The 25,655-nt window shown below is 47.0% G+C and overlaps 1 protein-coding gene and 1 long non-coding RNA gene across 3 annotated transcripts in view; one reads left to right on the forward strand and one right to left on the reverse strand.

The window, feature by feature from the left end:
- Window positions 1-25,655, reverse strand: part of Trpc7 (transient receptor potential cation channel subfamily C member 7) — a 130,963-nt gene that overhangs the window by 29,645 nt on the left and 75,663 nt on the right. For both annotated transcript variants that reach the window (XM_040756071.1, XM_021232011.2), the window contains exons 5-7: window positions 20,457-20,673; window positions 8,114-8,347; window positions 127-391 (exon numbers count right to left, since the gene is read on the reverse strand). In XM_040756071.1, coding sequence (XP_040612005.1) covers window positions 127-391; window positions 8,114-8,347; window positions 20,457-20,673 — 716 coding nt within the window. The remainder of the gene's footprint in view (window positions 1-126; window positions 392-8,113; window positions 8,348-20,456; window positions 20,674-25,655) is intronic.
- On the forward strand, window positions 8,194-25,015 carry LOC110342484. Its single transcript, XR_005880997.1, has 3 exons — window positions 8,194-8,285; window positions 21,529-21,705; window positions 24,430-25,015. It is a non-coding gene; the product is annotated as an uncharacterized LOC110342484 (long non-coding RNA).

Here is a 25,655-nt window from a genome sequence, read left to right on the forward strand (position 1 = left end):
TTAGAGTAAAACTCACATCAACCTCAAGGGAACTTGAGTTCTTCAAGAAACCGCTTGCAAGAGGTTCCCAAGGATCCCCAGGAAGCCTGGGGAGGCCGATAGGGACGGAGAGGGCTGGTTACTCACGTGGTAAACGCTGGGTTGTACTTCGCACCTCGGTAGTAGGAATACAGGTTGAACATCCCGATCATGAAGGCCACAAACACCATGATAAAAATGACCATGAACTTGAAGATGTCTTTCACAGTCCTTCCCAGGGAGATCTGCAGGGGCCCGAAGCTCTCGTTGGCTGGCAGGATGTAGGCGATTCGAGAGAAGCTGAGCACCACCGCTATGGCGTACAACCCTTCTGAAATGATCTGGGGGTCCGAAGGCCACCACTTGTCCCTGGCTGAAAGAAGACACTGGGTTACTCGTTGGGTAACCAGTCATGCATCTCTAAAAATTTATTTTGATTATTTTATGTCTCTGTGCACGGGTACCCAAGAAGCGTAGAGGACTTTGGAGCCCTCCTTCACTCACGCGAGCTGAGCCGCTCACTGGGGAAGCAGGAGGAGGCAGTGGAGAGACTCGGTCTTGAGACACACTGTTCCCGTGTGGCCATGGCAGACAAGGTCATGAGCCTTGAAGGACTGTGGCCTTGAAGCCATTCATCAAGGAGCTCAGAACAGGGTTTGCGCTACAGGGCAGGCGCTGACCAATGCCTGTGAGGTGACTCACCAAATTCTAACCACAAATTCAGACAGTCACAAGTTGGAACAAATGAACTCCTCTGGGGACGGAGAATTGGAAGGGTTTGCCTGAGAACATAAGCTTGTTCTCCGCCCCTCCCCCAGAAGGTGTGTGTTGACAGGAATTTTTTTTCCCTGACTGAGCTAGGCTCTTAAAAGTGGTGACCATTCACAGGGCTTTGCCCCAACAGTACTGGAGGGACTCCGCTGGGGTTTACTGCTGAGTCCTGGGGCCTGAGCTGCCTTACAGGCCTCCCTATAGCAGAGTGGACCTGCACTGGGCGGGCCCCTACTGCAGACCTGCAGGCCGAAAAACTAAGAAACAGCATCCATTGTAGACCAGCTCCCTTCCTAGGTGTCACGGCAAGCAGTGAGTTTCGGGGGTGGGCAGTACCTCCCTCCTGGGAAGGTGCCTGCTTCTCACAGTGGCTGGGTAGGAGGACCCCTTGGATGCTCAACGTCCTGTAATGCCCCAGACTGTACCACACGGTGAAAACTGCCCTGTTGACAAAGCCAACAGCATCCCTGTTGAGAACTGCTGAGTGAAGATTAGATGAGAAACACTGAGAAACTTAAATTAGCCCTCACACTAAATTAGCTGTGATTTTTCACAACAGCCCTGTAGAGCAGATATTACTGTTGCCATCTTTAAGATTGGATTTGGGGGTATGGGGTCCTTTTCGGAACCAGTAAGTGCAAATAGAAAGCACATTACATGGCAATTCTTGGCACCCCGGGAGGAGTTCTATTCTTTATTTTCAAAGCTAGACTGCTAAATAATTATAATAGAAACCCTTAGTAAGCGAAGCTGTGCTGCCAGGTTTCACGTCGCACTTTCCAAATTACATCTGGAATACATTAACACACGCTCTGTGTTCCTACCAAGGTCAGAATTCAGAAGCCCACGGATGACAAAGAAAGAGAACAAAGTGTGTGTTTTCTAAAACATCTGCTGCCCTCTATGGAGTGTTATGAAACAGGAAGTGGATTCGTCTGTTACACAGACACCCAAATGAATTCTTTTAAAAATGCCAACTACAGTGCATCAACTTCAGCCTCACTGGGAACAGTAATAACTGCTCCTAGGTAGTGTCTTTCTGTTCCTGGAGGCCGACGCTGGACTTCCGGTGGGGACAATTCTGCCTGTGTGGGCTTATCGGAGCTGTGGCGATGTGTGGACACAAAACGAACTGCACCGTGTGATTCAGACAAAGGGACTTTCATCTTGGAGCTGTTTCCACCAGAAAAAATCTTTTCTAAACCCGGGAGAAAAGAAACAAAACAAAACCCAAAAAACCAGAAACCCGGAGCCTACTTTTTTGATGCTGAAATGGGTGGAAGGAGCGACTGCAAGTCTCACCACAAGAGGGCGCTCGGCGCCCATAGCTGGAGCACATGCACGCAAAAAAGAGCTCAGGCTTATTTCCAAGGGCCCAAGGTGAACCGGAAAAGGCAAGGACAGTAAGGTGTTGCGAGCTGAGTGGGAGGACCTGATACAATTCACAAAGGACCAGAAGCCAAGACGGGGAGAGTACTGCAGCCCGAGCAGTTACATTAAGACGCGTACGCCCATCTTTCCTGGAGGAACCTCAGCAGCATACAGCGGGAATCATAAGCCATTCAAGAAAAATCTGGATTTGTTACATTAATAAATGCTGGAAGCAGGGGCCAGGAAACACTGGCTGTAATACAAGCCTGCTCATCTTTTACCACATCTGCACCACGTGGTCAGTTCGCTAAAGATCAAGGCTGTACCTGACCATAGATCCTCTGGGTTTACAAGGGCCATTTGTTTTCATCTACCAGGACGGACATTTGACATTCAAATCCTTTAAATTATGTGCCACTAATCAATACTTACTAAGTGCCAGCTACCTTCTAGACATCACCTCTACCCCCTCCCCATACCAGACTGCTAAGCTTTACCCTGTCATTCTTTTTTACAACATGGAGGACAGTGTTTGTGATTAAAAAACAAAAATCAAACCAACAAAATAGCCAGAGGTAGTATTGATAATAACTATTACTATTCAGTGAGCTTTTACTATTTTCATGAGTAATGAAACATCTTCAATCAGCTTTATTTAATCAAAGCAAACCTTTTGACATACATGTTACTGTCCTCCTCTCACACAGGAGAAAGGGGAGACATAGAAGTTAAGTAAACCGATAAAGTCATCTACAGAACTAGGATTTGATTCTGGGTCTTTCGAGTTTCAAGCCTTGTGGGCAAAGTTAGCTGACACAGGGTAGGAGAGATGGCTCAGTGGTTAAGAGCACTGCTCCACCAGGTTCTAGTCATGTGATCTCTCTCAATGTGACTCCTATGCAAGGGGGTCCAACACCCTCTTCTGGCCTCTGCAGTCACCAGTATGCATGTGGGTACATACATACATGAATGAAAAACATCCATACACAAAATACAATGAAAAAAATCCACAGGCTATGGTTTTCAGTTCACTGAAGGCCGGGGTTTTCTCTCACACAAAACCATATTGTCTTTCTTGTAGTAGCATGAGAGTCTTACTGAAGTAAGACAGAAACACAGAAAAATTGAATGGGACAAAGGTAGGGAATGAAGCCCTCACTGGGTGGTCTAGTTAAAATCTGAGAGTCAAGAATTTCAGTACAGTTAAAACACTAGGTGTGCCGACATGAGGCCAGATACCCTGACTCTGATGGAAGAGAAGGTGGGGGATACTCTTGAAGTCATAGGAAAAGACTTTCTGAATAGGACACCGTTAGCACAGGCATTAAGATCAACAATAAATGAGACCTCATGAAACTGAAAAGTTTTGTGTGGTGAAAGACACCATCATTTGGTCAAAGCAGTAGACTACAGAGTGGAAAAAGATCTTGGCCAATTATGCTTCTGATAGAGGGTTAGTTGTTGTGAAGATATGCCGGTGTGATTGGTTTAGTGAAAAGCTGAATGGTCAAGAGCTAGGCAGGGTTTCTAGGCACAGAGGATGCTGGGTCAAAGGAAGGCAGAGTCAAGAGGAGACACAGAGGAAGCAGGAACGCAGGATGGACAATCATAGATGAGATAAAGGAGCCTCAGAGCAGCACACAGATTAATAGAAATGGGTTCATTTATAAGAGCTAAACCTAAGCTATTGGCCAAGCTTTCATAATAAGAAGCCTCCATGTGGTTATTTGGGAGCTGGCTGCCCGGACATAAAAATCTGCCTACAGTTAATATCTAAAATATTTAAATGACTAAACACAACTGGACATTAAGAAAACAAGTAATCTAGCCTGGGGTACTCAGCTTGGTGGTGGTGGTGCATACCTTTAGTCCCAGCACTTGGGAGGCAGAGGCAGGTGGACCTCTGTGAGTTTGAGGCCAGCCTGGTCTACAGAGTGAGTTTCAGTATAGCCAGGGCCATAGACAGAGAAACCCTATCTCAAAAAACAAACAGAACAAAAAATGAGGTACCCAACAAAGAGCTCTCAAAAGATGAAACACAAATGACTGAGAAATACTTAAAAGAAATATTCAGCATCCTTAGTCATTAGGGAAATGCAAGTAAAACTATTTTGAGACTTCATCTTACACCTGTTAGAATGGCCAAGATCAATAAAGTGAATGATAGCTCAGTGCTGACAAGAATGTGGGGTAAGGGGAATGCTCTTCCTTTGCTAGTGGGAGTGCAAACTTGTGCAGCCACTATGGAAGTCAATATGGAGCTTCCCCAGAAAACTGGGAATTGATCTCCCTCAAGATCCAGCTATACAATACCTTACAATATAGACTACCTTAAATGCCCCTCCCTGATGAGTTTGATGACTACCTTATATGCCATCCTAGAACCTCCATCCGGTGACTGATGGAAGCAGAGGCAGACACCCGCAGCTAAACACTGAACTGAACTCCTGCAACCCAGTGACAGAGAGGGAGGAGTGATGAGCAAAGGAGTCAAGACTGGGCTGGTGAAACCCAGAGAGACAGCTCACCTGAACAAGGGGGAGCTCTTGGACCCCAGACTGATAGCTAAGAGGCCAGCATTGGACTGATCCAGACCACCTGAATGTGGGTGTTAGTGAGGAGGCCTAGGCAATCTATGGGGTTTTGGGTAGTAGATCAATATTTATCCCTGGCATACAAATGGACTTTGGGTGCCCATCCCACAATGAGGGATGCTCTCTTAGCCTGTACACATGGAGGAGGGCATAGGCCCTGCCCTGAACAAAATGACAGACTCTGGAGATCCCCCATGGAGGGCTTTACCCTCTCTGTGGAATGGAGTGGGGATTGGGTGGCGGCTGGGAGGCAGGTGAGGAGGGGAGAGGGAGCTGGGACTGACATGTGAAGCAAGCTTGTTTCTAATTTAAATTAAAAAATTTAAAAAAGGAAGATCCTTACTGAAAAAAAAAAAGATCCAGCTATACCACTCTTGGGCATATAATCAAAGGATGCTCCATCCAACCATACCTGCTCAACCACAATCATTGCTGTTCTATTTATAGTAGCCAGAAATCGGAAACAGCTTAGCTCTTCCTCAACAGATATAGCAATATATTCGCCTCAGCACCTGGAGCAGTGACCGCGCCTTTTGGGCGTGGTTATAAGTGAGGACCTGACTGGTTAAAGGGAAAGAATCCAGACTCAGAAGGTCCCTTGGAGTTGCTGAGAGCATCTGGGAGGCAGGGTCTGCATCCTTGGAGCAGGAAATCTGTGACAGTCAGTCACTTGTTTTCTGTGCAAGTTCTTTCCCCAAATAAACACTATTATTCTACCGGGTCTGGTTAATTCATTACTACCTGCCTATAAACAGATGAATGGATAATGAAAATGTGGTACATTTACACAATGGAGTATTATTACTCAGTTGTTTAAAAAAATGAAATTTGCAAATAAATGGATGGAGTTGAATGAGGTAACCTAGGTCCAAAAGGACAAATATAGTATGTATTCTCTTATGTGTAGGCGCCAGTTGTTAAGCCTTTGTAGAGACTGTGGCAGCCTGCACAGGGCTCACACAGGTCCAAGACGGATGGAATCCCAGTGCTGAGACGGTATCTAGATTGGAGGTCCTCTACCTAACCCAGAATCTATCTCCAATTGACAAGGGAAAAGTCAGTTTTCTCCAGTGGAGTCTCACTGGGTACACAAACCACACTTACGGGCAGGCCCCATGGCCAGCAGTAGGTGGGCAACACAAAATAAACTCAATGCTCAATGGTATTTTTGAAGATGCTTTGTCTCATAACACTTGATTTGATCTTTTTTGTTTTTGTTTTTACCTTATGGGTCTTTTGTTTAAATATAGTTTCTGATTAAATGTTTGTTTGCTTTTTCCCTGAGACAGGGTTTCTCTGGGTTATAGCTCTGGATGTCCTGGAACTCACTCTGTAGACCCGGCTGGCCTCGAACTCACAGAGATCCACCTGCCTCTGCCTCCTGAGTGCTGGGATTAAAGGTGTGTGCCACCACTGCCCAGCAGATTATATGGTTTATGGTTCTTTTTGGTTTGTGTGTGTGTCTGTCTGTATGGGCATATGTTTCTTGTGCTCTTTCTTTGTTTCTTTGTTTGTTTTATTCTAGTTTGATTTTTAAAAAAATTTGCCTGTTTGTTTTCTAAACAGAGAGAGAAGGCATGGAGTTGAGGTGGGGTGTGTGTGGGGAGGATCTGGGAGGAGATGAGAGAGGGGAGGGAAATCACGATCAGAATATACTGTATGGAAAAGTTATTTTCAATAAAACAAAAACCAGAAGAGCCATTAAGTACAGCTATAGATGACTGTATAAGATTTGTGCAGGTTCAAGGCAGTCAACATTCTAGCATGGAGGGGAAAGGGTTCCTGATCCCCGACTCCTAGCTGAGGCGCCGTGCACAGTTGATGACTTCTGGGAAGGGGAGTCTGTTTTCTTTAAGGGTGTGGCTTCCAGGAGGTTGCCCACACTCCGTGGGTGGTCCCCACCCAGGAATATATGGGCGGCACAAACCGGGGTAGATGGGTTGTTGTTTTTGTTAAGGCAAAGGACACAAACTTTGGGGGAGGGAGGGGTAGATCATGGAGGAGTTAGAGGGACAGGCTTGGGGTGAGTAGATTCAAAATGCATTGTTAGAATTCTCGAAGAATTAACAAAATATTTTTAAAAAATAGCTGAGGAGGTTGCCTACATTCTTTCTAAACAAACACATTTGTAAGTAATAAATGCTAAAATAGCAATGATGTATAGGACCTTTGAGCACTGCCTTACTCCTTTCCAAGGTATAAACCCACAAATTTCTAGGAATATCAAAAATAAGACTCTAAAGTTATAGTAAAAATATTTTAATTCCATTATGCAACTCTGGGACCTACAGTTTTACCTTGGCAGCTGTAATCCCATCCCATACACCACAGGAGCCAGCCTATGTATGACCTTGTTTAAGCTCATTAGCAACCCTTCCAAATACAGCTTCAGAAGCCACCAAAACTGTGCTTGTGTGTGTGTGTGTGTGTGTATTCCACACTTGCATGTGCACACACATACACACATGTACACGAGGTATTGTAAAGAAAAGCAGCTCCTGAGAATCTCACACCCACACTTGAATGCCTGACCTTTTTCTTCTCTTTCCCTTAATGCCCATACTACATAACTATATTACAATGTCTTCTTTAAAAAATAATTATTAACATACGAATTATACTTAACAATGAGTCTCATGCTGACATTTTATACATATGTTATGTGCTTGATCACATTTACTCTGTTACTCTCTCCTCCCATTCCTGGTGAACCCCCCCCCCCAACTAGTCCCTCTTTTACTTTGGTCTTTTGGGGGTGGGTGATCTAGTGAGCTCAATTGGGGTTACTTACAAAAATCTTGTCTAAACAACCCCCGACTGTCACTCATATTGGCGCATTCTGAAATTATTATTTTCTGCAGGCAGTCAAGAACCCCAGCGTCGCCTGAGTGGAGCTCGCTCACAGTAGACCTCCTCAGGCTTTTGGGAGGCAGCAGCCTTAAGCTGTGTCACCAACTCCCAGGCAACCCGTTTCAAACCAGTGTGATCAACGTGTTAGTGTCTCCTTTAAGACCTTATCTCAGCGTGAGAAAGAATGCTGAACTGGAAAACAGGACACGCCAGTATGCACGGAAAAAATTCAGCATATTGTGTTCCCCACGTCAAGGAAGAAAAAAAAAAAGGATTGTTCTTCAAACACAAAACCAGAAATCTACAGAAATGCTCCAAGGACCTCTCCCAAACAAACGCATCCTTCCTAACACAAGAGGCCCATTTCTAAGCCTCAAACCAATTCCACATCTGTAAGCGAGTCCGGGGCACCCGTGGGTTCCAAATCCCGGGTCCTGGGAGCAGCCAAAGCGATCTGCACACTTCCCATCTCAGAGCCCGGCCCAGACCACCCACCCCCCGGAACTCACCGTAGGTGAAGTAGGCCACTTCCGGCGGAAGTGAGACGTTGTGCAGCGTTACATCCTGCACGTACTGGTCCACGTACAGCTGGGCCTCGCTGGCCTTGAGGAAGGCCATGAACCTCGCGGTGAAGGAGGCCACGAAGATGGACAGCATGCCGAAATCCAGCAGGTTCCACAGGTGCAGCACGTATTCCCGCGGCCCCTCCTCCCAGATCTCCTTGCATTCCGACCAGATCATTCCTGCGGGAGAAGGGCAGGCACAGCCTCAGTTTCCCCTCCACGGCAGGCGCCCAGGGAACTGGGTTAGCTGGGTGGGGTTAGCTAGAGACAGACAGACGGGAGCTCTTCAGAGACTGACTGCTGATGAGGTTAACAGGTGAGGAATGAGAGCAGCTCGGGTGGAGGGACTCCCAGAGGTCCCGCGCGTGCTGTGGAATCCAGTTCCTCTCTGCTGCAGTGAGTTTAAGCGTAGATTGCTGGATTTTTCCCACTTCCCTTTAAATAACGGGCTGTAGTTTTAAAGAGCCGCATCTTCCTTGCTTCGCAGTCAGCAGCGTAGAGGTAGAGGCAGAGGCCTATCATCGAAATGCTGCAGGTGCCTCCACCCCTCTTCCAAGACGGCCCTGTGGGATGATGGCCTGGGCAGTGTGTCTCACCCTTCCTAAGGCTGCGGCCCTTTTACAGTTCCCCGTGTTGTGGTGACACCCTCCACCACAAGGTTATTTTCGTTGCTACTCCATAACTGTGATTTTGCTACTGTTATGAACTGTAATGCAGATATTCGTGTTTTTCCAATGATTTTGGGTGGCCCCTGTGAAAGGGTCATTGGACACCCCCAAAGGGTGGCGACCTATACAGGTTGAGAAATGCTGGCCTATGGTACCTCTTTGGTGTATAGACTTCTAGACCTGTCTACCACTGTGGTCTCCTTGTAAACATCCACAGGTGAATATATCTTTATTTATTAGTTAAGAGTTTCTTGTTTGTTGTTTTGAGACAGGGTTTCTCTGTGTTGCCCTGGCTGTCCTGGGACTTGCCCTGTAGATCAGGTTGACCCAACCAAACTCACAGAGGTCCACCTGCCTCTGCTTCCCAGGTGCTGGGATTGGAGGTGTGAGCCAGCACCATCCAACTAGTCAAGAGTTTTAAGATGAAATTTCCCACCATGCAGAGGAACTACAGCTGATGACTATCCCGCTGGTGCAGGAAAGGTCACACCCCGCACTGGCATCCCCATCCCCCTCCTCAGTGGCTCCCATTGCCCGGGTCTCCTCACGTTCCTGACTCTTCGGCAGACGGTCGCAAGAGATCACCACGTGCCTGCAGACCCTCCTCTGAAGGACTTTCGGTTTCTTGTTGCCCTTTCAAATTTCTGCCCTTCCCCCTCACCGAGTACGCGGGTCAGGTGACGTTTACTCACGCCTTTCTCTGTGCATAATAACCCCAAGGTAAAGCCACACACCAGAGATGGACGGCCAGAGCTCACCGTGTTCTCATGCCATCTGCATACATCCAGCAGACGGTCCACACAACATCTCCTGCCATCTGCATACATCCAGCAGACGGTCCACACAACATCTCCTGCCATCTGCATACATCCAGCAGACGGTCCACACACCAGTCCCCCGTGGTTCTGACTTGGACATTTGCATGGCCTCTCTTGCTTCTCCCCAGACTGCACAACCAGCCCCCTGACAGCTGCCCACATTACACAGCGGGCCTCTTTGAGGCCTCAGCTGGCCTGCAGTCAAAGCTGACCCAGGCAGTTCGTGGTGGCCGTGGCTCTGTCCCCCAGAGCGTGGCTGCCTTGGTCTCCGTCCCACCACATGGCATGGGAGTAGGGAGCTGATGGCGTTCAGTTCTCAGGGACTCTGCCCAGGGACTGTTTTTGATGAGCATTTGGTGATGAAAGAGGCCCATCAAATAAAAGGAATTGAAATGTTTTTCCAAGGCAAACAAGCAGTTTGAGAGCAACTGTCTTTAGACGAATCCAATCTTTGTTTGTTGAAGATTGCCTTGGAGTTCCTACCTTGAGAAATGTCTCCAACCCCTGCAGGTCTATTTTCAAGACTTCTCAAAGCCCCTGATTATTTTTCTCTTAACAAAGCTGTGTCTCAACTTACCCTATCAAGCTCTGGACAGTGTGCCATAAGTCCCTTAACACAGAAATATACTGCTATCTAGTGTTATTAGAAAACCCATTACAGACTGGGGGGAAATGTGGATTTATTTGTTTATTTATTCATTTTTGTTTTCTCTTCCCCAAGATTAAACTTACCAATGTCATTGTAGACTTGTTTCTGGATGGACTTAGGGACAGTGGCAGGTTACTGCCTGGGGGTAGTCAGTTTTAATTCAGCAAACACTGGGCTCAAGTTCTAGCCTGGCTATTCCCTGACAGTGGGACATTGGATAAGTCCCTTGAGTCTGAATGTGTTTTGGGGGAACTTCAAACACTAAGAGCTGCATGAATCTGAAATGCAAATTGTTTTCATCAGGCACTGAAAACTATTCCATGGTCAGATGTCCTTGTCAGTTTTCCTAGATTTAAATATTAATCACCTAGGTTAAGTCCAGTCATTCCAAGGCCATACATGAAAGTCGTGTGGGGCGAGGGTTTGAGCAGCATGAATGCCTAGTGGAAACATTAGGGTGTGAAACTCAGTACTCCCGTGAGGGAAACTGGGCCTCCTGCTTCCAAGAGGCTAGGGTACTATATGCTGTTGTGCAGAAGCCAAGCCAGGTCTTTGGCCTCCGCGTGTCAATCAGAGAAATGTTCAGCCCTCAGGGGCCCAAGGGGTAAAGGATGCTGGGTACTTGAGACTCCTCCAGGCAAAGTTCCCGTTACTCAGGAATGCCTGGCGCTCAGTCACCAATAGTTAAGAAAGGGTCCTGGCAGAGAAGGAGTCTAGAGCACACCAGGAAGCCACAGAGGGAAGCCCTTCTTGATGGACTACAATTTCTGGGTCACGCCTGCAGTCTCTGGAGAGGGGGAGAGGCACTCATTCCACTCTGGCCTCCCTGGTGAGCCCTCAGCAGGGCTTCCCTTTCAGACTGCCCTGCTGCTGGAAGCCAGGGTCCCACATTTACCCGGTTCCGTAAGTCGGTCTCTCACCATTGGGCTAGCACAGGGTTTTCCATGAAGTCACAGGAAGGGAATACACCCAGAAGTGCCCTCCCCACCCTTGCTAGCCATTGCCGTCTCCATGTTAGGTAGGGGTTTATTTGCTTGGCAGGTAGAAAAATGATAGTAATAATTTCCTAAGAATTCATCTGTGTCTCTCCATCCCCCTTTATTCTGATTACAGCAGCCAGCAATTGTTGAGTTCCTTCTAGGTGCCCAGGCCTGGGCTAAGCGTTTTTTTATGTACCAATTGACTCTAAGCATTTTATATATACCAACTGGCTCTTCATAATATGCTGATTGACAGCTTTGACTTTAATTATCCCTGCTTTCCAAGGTGAAGCTCATGCACAGAGATGGCAAGTCAGTTGTTCAAAGACAAGTAGCAACCCAGGCTCTTTGCTGTCTGCTGTGCCCATCCCCACCACGCCCCGTACTAGGCACAAGCTCAGGCTGTTGAGTCAGAAGTCATCCACTGACCAGACGTTGAGGTCCTGGAACCCATCTAGGGCTAAAACCACCAGGGTAATGATGGCCTTCTGCTATAGATATCTGTTTGCCACTTGGCAGTGTAGCTGCTGTCATAAAAGTTATACAGGGATAAGGGGATCAACATTATAGTCATGGGCCAAGTAGAGTGCCTGTGTGGTATGTAGTTGTAGACTCAGAGGAAGGATGAGCTCATGGAAGAGAGGCTACTGGGCCAAGGAACAGGGCATTAGCGGGGGGGGGTTTCCAGGCAGTGGCTGTGGAAATGTGGGAGAACATTTCACTCTAGGGAACTCTAAGGTGCTAAAGTTCGAGGGTGAGGAGAGCCTTTCGTAATCTGGCGGTGTTGAGAAGACTGAAGTTTGCAGTCTGCAAACGTGAGCAGGACAGTAACATGTTTTAACTTGCTCTGGTGACTCGTCTGGGGTATTACGTTTGGGCAACCTGACTAAATACGCAAAGGCTCCATTGAAAGAGTGAATTTGTTAGGAACCAGGGCAAAGTCACGGAAACAGGATTGTAAATTTGCCCTGTTGACTAAGGTGGAGGTGTGATTCGGCGCTCAGACTCAGCTGTGCCCTCAGAGTCTACAGTCCTGGTGGGTTGAGGTGAGGGAGCGGGTGTGGGAACCGGAAGCCAGGAGGGGAGCGTGAAGGATGATGGGAAGGCCAGGAGGGTTTACCGACACGCGGTCCCAACCCTGTTTCTCTTTGCCGCATTTTCTTGTGTTTGGCAGCTGTCTTGACATTAGCTTCTCATCCACAATGGGGTTTTCAGCACTGCTTGCAAATGGAAGAAATGATACCAGGGATGGGAAAGTGGCTCAGCGGGTAAAGACAGTTGGTGCCGCCTGAGGAGCTCAGTTCCTTCCCCAGAGCCCACATGGTAGGAGAGAAGTGACTTGTGCAAGCCGTCCCTGACCTTCCCATGTACGCACACCTGCCCTGCCAGGAGAGAATGAGTAAATAACTGTGATGAAAAATTAAAAAAAGACAACGAACGCCAGGTTTTTCTGAGACGAGGCAGAGAGTCTTCCACAAAAAGATTCCTAGATGGGGGAACCACGCATTGGGAGAGTCTTTGTGTCCGTCTGGGACGTCATAGCTCTCCGAGGCGTCTCTAGAGACATGCTCTTCATCTCCCACGCATTGGGAGAGTCTTTGTGTCCGTCTGGGACGTCATAGTTCTCCGAGGCATCTCTAGAGACATGCTCTTCATCTCCCACGCATTGGGAGAGTCTTTGTGTCCGTCTGGGACGTCATAGCTCTCCGAGGCGTCTCTAGAGACATGCTCTTCATCTCCCACGCATTGGGAGAGTCTTTGTGTCCGTCTGGGACGTCATAGTTCTCCGAGGCATCTCTAGAGACATGCTCTTCAGTTGACTGTCCTCCAGGCTCTCCGGTACCCGGAGTTGCTGCTTTAGTGTGAAGCCAGGCAGCAGCTGTTGGGTGTCCTCCAGGCTGGGGTCTGGCCCACTCTCCAAAGGCACTCATCCAGCAGCCCCGTAGACCGCAGGGCTCACCAGCAAGGTCGCCCCTCCTTCTCAGGTGTGTCCTCCGTGTTGTGTTCTCCTGGGCGCTCACGCTCTCAGCTGCGGCCATCTTAGCCTCTGTGGCTTGATGCCCCCCACAGGAACTTTCTTGTATTTTGGTGACAGCTTGCTAAGACATTTGCAGTAACAGAAGAATGTCTTCCTGATTTTTGACTGTCCCATAGAGCACATTGCAGAAGAGGAATACTACTAGGCCCAGTAGGAGAAGTGTGCTGGAGAAGTAAGTTAGAGTATTGCTATGCCATGTGACCACTGAGGGAAATCATTGAAGAAACCAGATCCCATCCCCCTGGAGAAGATGAATCAGCTGCACTCGGGGTGTCTGCAGAAATGCTGAGTCAGGCAGGAGAGGAAGGAGAGCTTCCGGTCTGCCCAGTGCTTCGTGCTAGGGAGAAAAAGAGGGGCCTGGGGGACAGAGAGGACGCGGGTTTCTGAACAGGTTGATGACAGAGGCCTCATTTGAAAAGGACCTTCGAGAGTGGCGGTTCACGTCTGTGGCTGACTGCTTGCCTGGCGTATGGGAGGCTCTGGGCCAGCCCCCGACCCTTCTCATACAAAGACCTGATCAGAGACTTGAATATGCGAGGGCAAGAAGCGTGCAGATGGAAGACGAGCCTGGGAAAGGGCTCCGGGGCAGAGACAGACCAGGAGAGCAGAGGGGCTGACCCATGAGTGGGATGGAGGTGGTGGGAGAGAAGCCACACAGGGGTTGGGGAGTTGAGGGCGCCATAGGCTAGTGTACCCACACTAGCTGTCATCGTGAGAGAGATGGGAAGCTATGAGCGTTTTGAGGCCGTGTGACAAGACACGATTAGGGGTTAAGTGGGTTACTATCACTTCTGTGTTGAGTGATAGTAACTCAACCCAGAAAGAAAGGACGGGGCAGAAGCAGAGGGTCTGGACAAGACCCTTCTCCTCTCCCGGCTAAGCCCTTCCTACCTGAAAGGAGCAGGCTGGGCTTCTTCAAGACCCCAGCTTCCTCTCACCTCTTGAGCCGCGTCTGGTAAAGAGGGAGCAGCGATGGCTTGTGTCGTTGTACAGCCAGCTTGCCCAGCGTTCTACAGTTACACATCTGGTGTGTCACTGGACCGGCTATTTGTGCATCTCTGTGGGCAGCTGTTAAAGGCGGTTCTTAGCTGTGATGGGGAGCAGAAGTCCAACGGCATTAGCAGGAGACAATGGTGCTTCATGCTCTTGCGGATTTGAGCAGAGTGGCTTAGATGCTGGACCTCAAGGCATGTATGTCAGCACGAAGAACCGTCTGTAGACAACAGTTGGATCTTTCAAAGTCATTACTTTTACAACAAAGAGCTTCAGAAGGTATTTAGGGCAAGATTACACTGGTAATATTTTTTTGTTTTTTCCCTAACACCTGGCTTCTTAATACATGATAAAATGCTTAACATTTAGATGTACCTGTGGAGAAAAAGGCTCAATAGAAGATACCAGCCGAGACCATCACCACATTTGAGCACGGCTGTATCAGCCACACTGTTTACTCCACGCCCTCAGCTTGACCTTGCCTCCTGTTATAACGAACAGAGTACCCAGGCCCCTCGTAAGGTCAAGTCCTGGACTTGGACGCTAGATCCTACTCCATGTCATCACCTCAGGGCCTTTGCTTCCAGGTGATCAAACCTCAGGACACAGCATTCCACGTTCTGTCGGCAACACTTCCTGACTCTTACTCTGGCTTACGGCTCACCGCCCTCTGGAGTTTCCTTTTCCTTTGCTAGACAGTGCTCATCTCCCCAGATGCTATCATTGCTGTGCCCCTGGCTCCATCTTCAGATTATCTGTCCACCTTCAAAGTCAGAGCGACGTCATAATTTGCTTAGATACACTGACATTCGGATTCGTTTCCAGCTCCCAGCTTCTCCTCCAAAGTTCAGATGCAATACCCATTTTCTACTTGACATTTTCTCTTAAGTGTCTAATGTACTCTGGTTTTTCTCCAGATGCTATAACTCTTTGCCCTTTGGAAAAAAAAATCCATAGAATATATCTCAAGCTGGAGTCTGCATCCAGTTCTCTCCTCCCCCACCTCCCACTGCTCTGCCCTGGTCTTTCCTGTCCCTGGAATGGCTTTCTTTGATACCATTTTGCAAACTAAAGCACTAGAAGTTGTCACTGACAGTTCTCTTTTTCTCACGTCTCACGTGTAATTCAGTAGTAAATAGTGGTTTTACCTTCAAGGCGTGACCCTCTGCTGCTTGTTCTCACTAAGTGTTTAGTACTGTAGGGGCTTTGTAACTGGCACCCTGCTTCTGTTCTTGTCCCACAACCATCCATTCTTAACCCGGCACTTTCGGAAAAGCCAAGCAATGTCACTTCTGTTAAAACCCACCAAGCCCCTACACCTACCACCATCCCCTCTCTTCTCCCTGAATGTGAAGCTCTCAGAAACACTTGCTTGGAACGTGTCCAGCTCACTCTTGATTCTCAGCTTTAGCGCACACCACCCTTTCTGCCCCACATGCTTTCAGCTCCCCAGGAGGGGGCAAGGCACTCTCTAGCTGCTCAACTGTCTGGTGGAATCTGAAGACCCAAAGGAAGAGAGGAGTCCGCTCGCCTCTCTCCTAACAGAGATTGATTGCTGATCAGATGTAGGGAGACGGAAAGGAATTACTCCCTTTTATTCTCTCATCCTGAGTATTTCCCTGTCTCTCCCAGTCTGTCTCCCCATTTTCCTCTCCCCCTGTCCCTTCCCCCTGACAGGGTCTTCCTCTGTATCTCAAGAGGGCTTCAGATCGGTGATTCTCCTGCCTTTGCCTTCAACGTTACAAAGATTACAGGTATGTGCTACCTCGCCTGGCCTCTCTAGCTTTGATAAAGGTTTTTGTTTTAGAGGTTGTGTTTGATTCCTGTTCCCAGAAACTGAGTAAATGAAGATCCATTTGCAGACATCGGAAAGAGACAATGCAGGAGGGAGTGTGGCCCCTGAGTAAAAGGAAACCAGTGGCAAGGCGGGCATTCTTTCTAGAAGTGCAACCCCATCTGCGGTGCTCAAGAGGGAGTTCAGAGTGTAGGCGTAGGGTCACTGGCTGAAGAGGCAGAGGTGACCAGATGTGGCATGGCAGAGCTCCAGAGGGAAGGGTACTGTGCAAGCTCCAAAGCAAACCTGACGCTGGATGTCTAAGTCGAGTCGACGACTGAGTTCCAAGTTACAAACACATGGAATGGCATTCCACACAAAGCATCCAAAGAGCTCACATGGGTGCGGAGATACTGAGCTGTGACCACCCAGAGCTGAAAGGCCTTGTTGACACCCGAGACCCCAGTGAAGACCTCAGAAGCAAGTCTCTACAGCATAGATATAAATAATCCTCATGGTAAATTTTTGGAGATGCACTCTGAGGAAACGTGAAAAACGGCTCAAGCTGATTTGCATAAAGTCACTCTTTAGGAGGAAGAGGGTTGACCATGGCTTGTCCCTGCCAAAACTCAGGTTGAGGCTCAGTGCTCAGTGTGTCAGGGATGGGAGTTGGGCTGGGCAGGGGGTGATGGGTCATGGGCGTGGGTTAATGTTTTCCTCATATTAGTGGCTTCTTGCTCCCGTGGAGGAATGGTGAAGGGAGTTCTCATGAAGGGGCGAGTCTCATCAAGGGGGTTCTCACGGGGTGAAGTTGCCTCCAGTGTCTTCTTTCACGCACTTGGCTTTGTCCTCCCGGTTTAGGGTTCATGGCCAGTCTTCCCACTCTGCCTTTCCCTTTGCCCAGTGTTATGTTGAAGCAAGGTCAGGGATCATATAGTCACGCACTTGGCTTTTCCTCCCACACCCCATGAGATTCTGTCAGATGCAGCTGTCCTATGTTAGGTATCCCCTTCCACAACCAAGAGCCAAAGCAACCCCCTTTGCCCTGTGGGTTGATTACGCAGCCTTAGTTTTTCTGTTGCAGCAACAGAAATGGACTCAGACAAGAAAACTCAGATGTTCAACAACACAATATGTGAAGTACTATCGATCAACATTGATAAATGCCAGTTTATAAGAGAAAGAGCAGCCTGTGGGAATTACACAAAAATGATAGTCAAGGTTTAAAAGTTATTCAGTGATTTACAGGGAAATGCAAACACATTGAGGGAGGAAATGGGCAATATAAAAACATAAGAAGAATTGAGAAACATGAAAAGAATATGAGTTTCACAAGTTGAAAAGTACATCTGAAATGAAAACAACTCATTGGGATTAAAATTCGCAGACATGGTAAACAAATCAGTGATATGAAGCACAGAGGGTATGGGATTGGAAAGAAGAAAACAAGGCTTCACTGTTGTGCAGTACTCTACACAGCCCTGGCTGGCCTGGAACTTACTCCAGACCAGGCTGGCCTTGAACTCACAGAGATCCTCCTGCCTCTGCCTCCCGGGTCCTGGGGTTAAGGCGTGTGCACTACACCTGGCAATAGATTTTATGATTCCTAATCTTGCTTCAAAATGGTACAGGGTAAAGGAAAAGGGGAAGGAGCAAGATTGGCCATGAATTCCTAATTATTGAAGATGAGAGATAGGTACATGGGCTCTATCCTGTTTCTCTCTTGAGTTTTGTATTTTTCAAGTTAACTGTAATAAACATTTTTCAATTACCTCCCCCCTTTAGTAAGAAAGTGGAGTCTTTATTCTAAATTAAACTTGGCAAGAAAGAGGTCACTGTGCATGGTTCTTGTCCTTTCCAACACGTCAGATATGTGAGTCCTGAAAACTCAGCTCTGCTTTCACGGCAGAGATGGGGATCAGGCTGTGTGAGTCAGAGGCTTGCTAGCTGGAGATGCGTCTCTCTCAGGCTATGTAGGCTTCAGGGTCTCTCTCAGACTGTGTAGGCTTCAGGGTCTCTCTCAGGCTGTGTAGGCTTCAGGGTCTCTCTCAGGCTGTGTAGGCTTCAGGGTCTCTCTCAGGCTGTGTAGGCTTCAGGGTCTCTCTCAGGCTGTGTAGGCTTCAGGGTCTCTCTCAGGCTGTGTAGGCTTCAGGGTCTCTTTCCAGCATTGGGGTCAATGACTTGACCAAACAGCTCTTGGGCCACAGACTTGCCAGTTGATCGATCACATGACTCTGGGAAGCATGGCGTGCTGTCCTGACCTACCTAGGTCAAAACATGCTTCCAGTTGGTCTCAGCTTGGGCACCCATGATGCTCACTGGTGACCGGTTCATCTCTTGTAATCTTGGGCCCACGTGTCAGCACAGGCCATGTGTTGCATAATCTTTTTACGTATCTGTTCATGATTTTGCTGTTAGATGGCACAAACACTTTGATCCTGAATACTTTTTTTTGACAATACATATAGTGACAATTATACAAATGTTAAATATTTGCTACCAGAGCAAAATCTGGGTGAATACTGTTAAACCAATTTAATTAATGGATCAACTCTTATTACTGTATAACTTTATTTCCGTTCTTTTAAAACTTTTACTTCGCTAGAAATATTCCCATTAAGTCTGAATCTTTGCAGTATAAAGCTTACAGTTTATTAAGGTTTTGCTTATTTATTATATTATTGATAATAGCTTTGGCGAGTTTTCATTTTTTTCCCTCCAAGATGTTTTTCCTCCTATTGATCTATTTACAATGTTCAGTGTTAGAAAGAGAAAGCAATAGCAATTTCTACATACAATATTTAGCCATTTCTAGTTTTATTCTTCTTCTGAGCTCATCAGTGGAGACCATTGGGAGCCATTTCCTAGGAAATTCTAGTGGCAAACCTTGTCAGCAAAAAATATCACCAGAGATAGGAATTTTGCAACTTTTACCACACTAATGTAAACAGATAGCACATGTTACTCTCTGTATTGGTTAGTTTTTTTTTTTTTCAATCTTGACATAAACTAGTGTCACTGGGAAGAGAGAACCTGAACTGGGAAAATGCCTTCTTTGTGCTGGACTGTGGGTGACTGGACATTTTATGACTAGTGATTGATGTGGGAGGTCCCGGCCTACTGTAGGCTGCTCCAGCTCTGGGTAGGTTCTGCCTTGTATAACAGAGCGAGCTGAGTAAGCTGGGAGAAGCAAGCTAGTGAGCGGCACTCCGCCGTTTCCTCTGCTTCAGCTCCTGCGCTGACTTTCCTCAGTAGACTGTGGCCTGGAATATGTAAGCCAAATAAACCCTTTCTTCCCCAAATTGCTGCTAGTGGAAGTCTTTATCATAGTGATAGAAACTAAGATACTCCCTGAATTTTAGGTAATATTTACTATACAAATTTGTGGCGACTCATAGACGTGGCTCTGTTCCATCTTGACTTAAGATCAGTGAGTTCGATCCTATTACTGCTCCTTCAAGGTTAAACTGCTGGATGTTTGGCCTAAGTATGGCGATTGTGTGCCTTGCCTAGACAACAGGATATTTGGCCTAAGGTGTAGCTAATGGATGTCTTACCTAAACAACAGGATTTCTGGTTTAGGGTGTTTTGGGTACTAAGGAGGTTAATTACATTGGTTTGTTTCTTATATCGTGGTAGGGAAATCCTTTTTTAAAAAATAAAATCTAATACGTGTTTTGAAAAGATTTATTTATTATGTACACAGTATTCTGACTGCATGTATGCCTGCGTTGCAGAAGAGGGCTCTAAATCTCATTATGCATGGTTGTGAACCACCATGTGGGAATTGAGCTCAGGACCTCTGGAAGTAAAGTCAGTGCTTTTAACCTCTGAGCCATTTCTCTGACCCCAGTAAGGAGGTCTTTTGCCCTCTCCCCTTTTGATTGGGGTATATAAGAACTTGGAGCAATAAACTTGGGGCTGATCCCAGCAGTCACTGGATGCCCTCCTGACTCTCTCTGTCTCTTCTCTACTTCTTTCCTCAATCCTCACACCTCCTTTCGAGCATGGACTGGATAAGTCTGCCGGACGAACACAAATTCTGCACATTGGGATCAACACACTTTCCTCTAAGCTGTGAAAGTTTACCCTTCATAGAACAGACTTGTCCTAAGGCTTGTAGGGGACTAAATGATCAACGTGTTTCCTAGGTAAAAGCACTTTATAATCATAATCAGTACACCTGTACAGAAGAGTACCTAGCAGATATGCCCCTACACATTTCCTTTCATAACTGGAGTTTCTGTTACCTCTTGTACACCATTTTGACTTTTGTGTTGGCCATTGCTTCAGCCAAGGGTATGAAGGGGAGCCTAGACGTTGGTGATGCTGTCAGTCAGAGGAGAGAGCGACAGAGCGGCTGACTTACCTAAGACCCACTTCATGATGAGCATCTCCGTCCAGGAGAACTGCGTGGTTTTCACTCTGAAGATCTGCTTGGGGTAGTCTGTGAAGGTCTCATTGGGCAGGGTCTTAACCCCTTCAAACCGGTCGGAGGCATTCACAACTAACAGTCCCAAGAAGATTGTAAACGACACCGCATGGGCTACAAACTTCATGAAGGGGCTCCTCAGGGTTCGTCCTAGCTGGAGACAAAGTGCACGGAAATGTTACAGTGACAGCTCGGGTGGGCACAGGTTCTCTGCAACAATTGCTTTATCCTACAAAACCACACTTCAACCAGGGAATCTCCCATCGTGGACAGAAACCAGAAAGAACACAGACATTTTCTCTTGTAATTTATACACGAATCTATGCTCTACTGACTTCAAAGGTTTTTTGTTTTTTCCTTTCTGTTTACAGATTTCAGGGGGAAAGGATAAGGGAGTAGTACCCTCAGCCTCATGGGTGTGATTTCACACCCTCCAAATCTGAGAAGACAGTGCTAAACAGCTACAACGTGAAAGTGCATGCTGGCTTCTACCCATTTACTTGGGCTTCCGACTTAGATTGCTCGTTTTCCGTCTTTCTTGTGTTGGTAAATTTACTTAGAACCACATGGTTCCTGCTATTACTTTACCTGCGCTGTCATAAAAGTTGTCATACCATGATGTGTGTATTTTTGAATTTTTCTTTTTGATTCATTTTGAACTCAGGGATTATTTGCTTTGCAGTCACATGGGACTTTTTTTTTCTTGCGTGGAAAAATTCTAGGGCAAAGTAGTAGTAGAGTCCCCATTTTAAGTAGTAGAGTCCCCATTTTAAGGCTTCCTGAAACAGCACAAGGAGAACCTGTCTCAAGAACATCTGCAATTTTACAGCAGCATGTTTACAGAACACAGACTTTATGTTACTATCTTAAAACTCACTGCTTTCTTCTTGTGGCCTGTTAATTGGTGTGATCATTTTAGAAGAACCCAGAATTCACCTCCCTAGGAAGCAGGCATTGGTAGCATCTTTTATTTCCAATATTACTCTCACCAAGTCTAACTCTTCCCCAGGTATACTGAAAAGAAGGAGACTCTTCAGCTGCCCAGCTCCTCCAGGGTGGATTCAGTTATAACCAGTGGCCGATTAACTGACTTTCACACATTACCTCACTTAAGAGTCTTGGAGTGAAATGTCACCTGAGAGACTGAATATCAGCTTGACTGAATGTGCACCACAGAGTCTCTAAGGTAAGATCCCAATGACAGCTGTGTTTAGTATAATATCCATATGTCAGCTTGCTTGATGCTGTTCTTCTAATGTGTTTCAGCTAGTAACCACCCCTTGTTCTAGTTGTCAGTGTAACATGAGTTATAATTGTTCTGATGTCATAGGAACTGATTGGGACTTTACAGAGCTGGTTTTTATCTTTTTAAAACATTCACGACTGAGGTCCAGACATTAGGAGTCCCTTAATCATGTAGAAAGTCACTGGTACCCACATGTATATTTCCATAAGACACACTAGGAATAACTTCAGAGGTGTAAAGAGATGTTTGTCTGAAAATCACAGGCCTACAAACACTTTACACACAATATTTCTATACTTTAATGTTTTAAGTTTAATATATATGTGTGTGGGTATTTATTGATTTTATGTTATTTTGACAATAGGCAAATATACTAATTTGGTAATTCAGAATAGAAAAATAAACAAAATATCTCCCATGAGTTCAGTAGAATCAAGATATATCTGAATTAAGCCATGTTGCATTTTGGTTTGTTACACATCAGGTGTCTAGTTTGGATTTTTCAGCATTTTAGACTATTGTCATCTTGGAGACTCGTTTTCCAACCTCTTGACCTCGGGCATTTTTCTGTAGCCAAGGGACATCCTTCTGTAGCCCTCACATTGTGTCCCTGTCTGAGTTGTCATAAGCAGGGAAGCTGGTGACCCTGGCAGAGGAGGTGTTGAGGAGCAGATGTGGGCTACTAGATCCGTGTGTCCCAGAAAGTCCATCAGAGAAAGATGGAGACCGTAGAGAAAGACACAGCTCTTAAAAGATCGCTGGCCAGTTTCCCTGTGGACTCTACCTGGGGTCTCCCACTGCTGAACCGTGTGAGAATACGGGGGTGGGGGGGTGGGGTAGAACCATTCCCGTCTTCCCACCTGACTCCTGTGGGTGTGACTAGACCTGAGGTGGCTGTGAGAGTCCCTGGAGTCCCCGCTGTAGGGAATTTATGTTCTTTTTATTACCTCTTTTAATGTAGTATCTTCTAGTAGTAGATGAGCCTGTAAAAATGATTATGTTTACTGCAAAATGCTGCAAAAAGTAAAACTCTTGACAGTGCCTTGCACCGATCTGGAAGGCTCCCCTGGTCTCAGTTTTCACTTGATGCAGTTAGTTGGGAGGAAAGGCGAGACTAGGGATCGATGGTTGGTTCTTGTCAACTTGAAAGCATCCCCTGGGTCAACCATAGGCAGATGAGACCCAGTCATCGCAGGGGCTCCTTTTCCTTCTTCTTCCTCTCCCTCCTCCTCCCTCCTCTTTTTCCTTTTCCTCTCCCTCAGCTCTCTCTCTATTGAGACAGGCTAGCCTCAACCTCATGGCAGTCTTCTGCCTCAAGTACTGGGACTGCAAGGGTATGCCACAGCACCCAGCTTTCTCTCTCTCTCTCTCTCTCTCTCTCTCTCTCTCTCTCTCTCTCTCTCTCTCTCTGTGTGTGTGTGTGTGTGTGTTTGAAATTTCCTGCTTTATCCACAATGATAGTTTCTGAAGCTAATTACCCTGGGGAAGAACTGTTTCCTACAAGCCTACTAGATGAGCCAAGAAAAGTTACAGGGTTAGGTTTAAAGCTGCTGCTGAGGCTTTGAGAGCACCCATCCTATGAGTCTGGAAATGTACTGAAGCAGCCTGGCCACTGCCTCGGCCTTGGGAGTGGAGAACTCGGCAGTTGCTGTGAGCCTGCACTGGCACTTGGGAGCATGAGGCAGGATGAACACGAGTTTGAGGGCAGCCTGAGATCCATAGGGAGTTCAGGTGGCCTTGGGAGGAGACACTGTCTTAAAGACAGAAATCTGGGCAGCTTACAAGCAACCTGTAACTCCGGCTCCAGGGAAACAACACCCTCTTCTGACTCCTGTGGGCACTGCACCCACATGGCGTCCACTCACATGGGCATGCACACATACACATTTTAAAGCAATTTAAAAGCAACAAAATCCAAAAATAAAAAGCCTAACTCAGGCCTCACCTATCTTCCTTTGGTGATAGTGGATTCATTTTAGAGTCTGACATTGGGGTGTCCTCATATCACAGTATGAGGCCACGCTTGCTTTTGGGGCTGAAGAAATGCTAGATGAAGGTATCTTTTACAAGGCAGAGTTTCTAATGAGGGCAAAGGGAGCAGGTGGTGTTTGGCCCATGGTAGGTTTTATTTCTCTTTTCTAGAAAAGTCTAGTCAGCTCTAACTATGTGAACCAAGTAATTCAGTTTATCCAGCAACAGCGGGGAAGCACAGGTTAAAAATGATGGCAACACTAAATAAGAGCTAACAATTCAGGGTTCAGGGCCACGTCTGCAGTGGGGTGACCAGCCTCCGGTACACCCCGGTCCTGTCCCAGCAGGATGTCTGCTTCTGGACTTCCCCTTGGGACTTGGTGTTGGCAGTGGAAGAGAAATACTGGTCGGCTGACACAAATGTGCCTTCCTGTGCTGTGACTGGAAAATTGCAGTGGGATTTTCTGTGGTCCAGGGTTGCCTTCAAAATGTTTGTGGGTGTGTGTGGGGGAGTGAGACCTTTAGAGTCTATGTTCTCTTCTGGTTGGCACCTGGATGGTGTGGACTGGGAACCCCTGTTTTTAACCACGGCTTGGTCCTTCAAAGCTGATTCGCCCAGCCTGTTCTCACCCGTGCTTATTTGGGGGTGGGGAATGGGTGTGCCTACAGACACTCGGGTATCCTCCCAAACAGGAACTGCACGACAGGAAGGCCTGACAGACTGCACACTGCAAAGACATCAGGTTGGATTCTGGAATTCAGTTTTCCCTGTGTGATTTCTGGGACTACTCTTGGCAGTAACTGAACAGCGATGGTTAATGGATGATGAATGAAGTTGCTTCCTTGGTCACCCCTTCACCTGGCCTCCTGCAGCCCCCTGACAGCCACGACGCTGACTGTACCCGATTCCACCCGCTGATGAGACCCTGCCTGGGGCTGTAATGTGTGCATCCTAGCTTAGGGCTCACAGAGGACAGAGAGCTGGTTAGTCAGCAGTGAAGACCCTATGCACAGGAGCCTTGCTAAGAGGATAAAGATGCCAAGAAATGATTTAACTCAATGCCACCGTTTTTAAGAACTCACTGGCTTCACACTGGCCTTCCTGGCCGCACCCATGTTGGTGATGGTCGTGAGGAACGGTGAACAAAATCTCTTACTTTTCTCTTGATCCTGGAAAGCCTGTCCCTTGCCATGTCTGCACTTGCCCTCGCCTGTGAACACCTGTCACTTGCTGATGCTCTTCAGATGACAAATTAATGAGCTGCACTTCTATTGGTAAGCCTGTTTGGGTAGTCTCCTTATTTTGTTTCCTAGGGACCCCCACAACTTACAATAGTAGAAAAGACAGGTTTAGGTGTCCGATAAGAAGTTAATAATGAGTTCATCTCAGAAGGCTATTCTGATGGCCTCAGTGTTGGTAATTGTCACTAGGAGGAAAACACACCATTAGGTTGGGAACAGACCCTCCTAACAGTCACTAGTTGCTGATGGACACGAGCCAGTTAATGAAGTTTGTCAGTGACATTTTACAAGTCCACCTATAAATGAATATGGCAGACTAATGTCTTATCTGGGCACATGGTAATGTCATTGTAACATGGAATCCCTGGAATGACATTGTGTTTTCATGAGCCTACATAAATCGCTATCAAAGCAGTGACCTCATTGGGAGAAGATCAGCCTATTAGATCCTCCCAGTGCCCCCCTCCTGGGAGGATGCGGTATTCTGCGCACCGGGAGCCCCAAGAATGGGCTGGCTTTGTTACAGGCAAGATTTGACCTCTCTGTAATTCCCAGCAACATCTCTGTCAAACTTGAAAAGATTTTTTTTTAAGTGGTAGAAGGAAAGACTAAAAATTCCTTGATTCCTTTGTCTGTCCCTTAGCCGCCTCAAAGCAGGCTTGACAAGCACTTTAATG

The sequence above is a fragment of the Mesocricetus auratus genome, unplaced genomic scaffold, assembly GCF_017639785.1.
Source record: "Mesocricetus auratus isolate SY011 unplaced genomic scaffold, BCM_Maur_2.0 Super-Scaffold_100013, whole genome shotgun sequence".
Classification (NCBI taxonomy): Eukaryota; Metazoa; Chordata; class Mammalia; order Rodentia; family Cricetidae; genus Mesocricetus; species Mesocricetus auratus.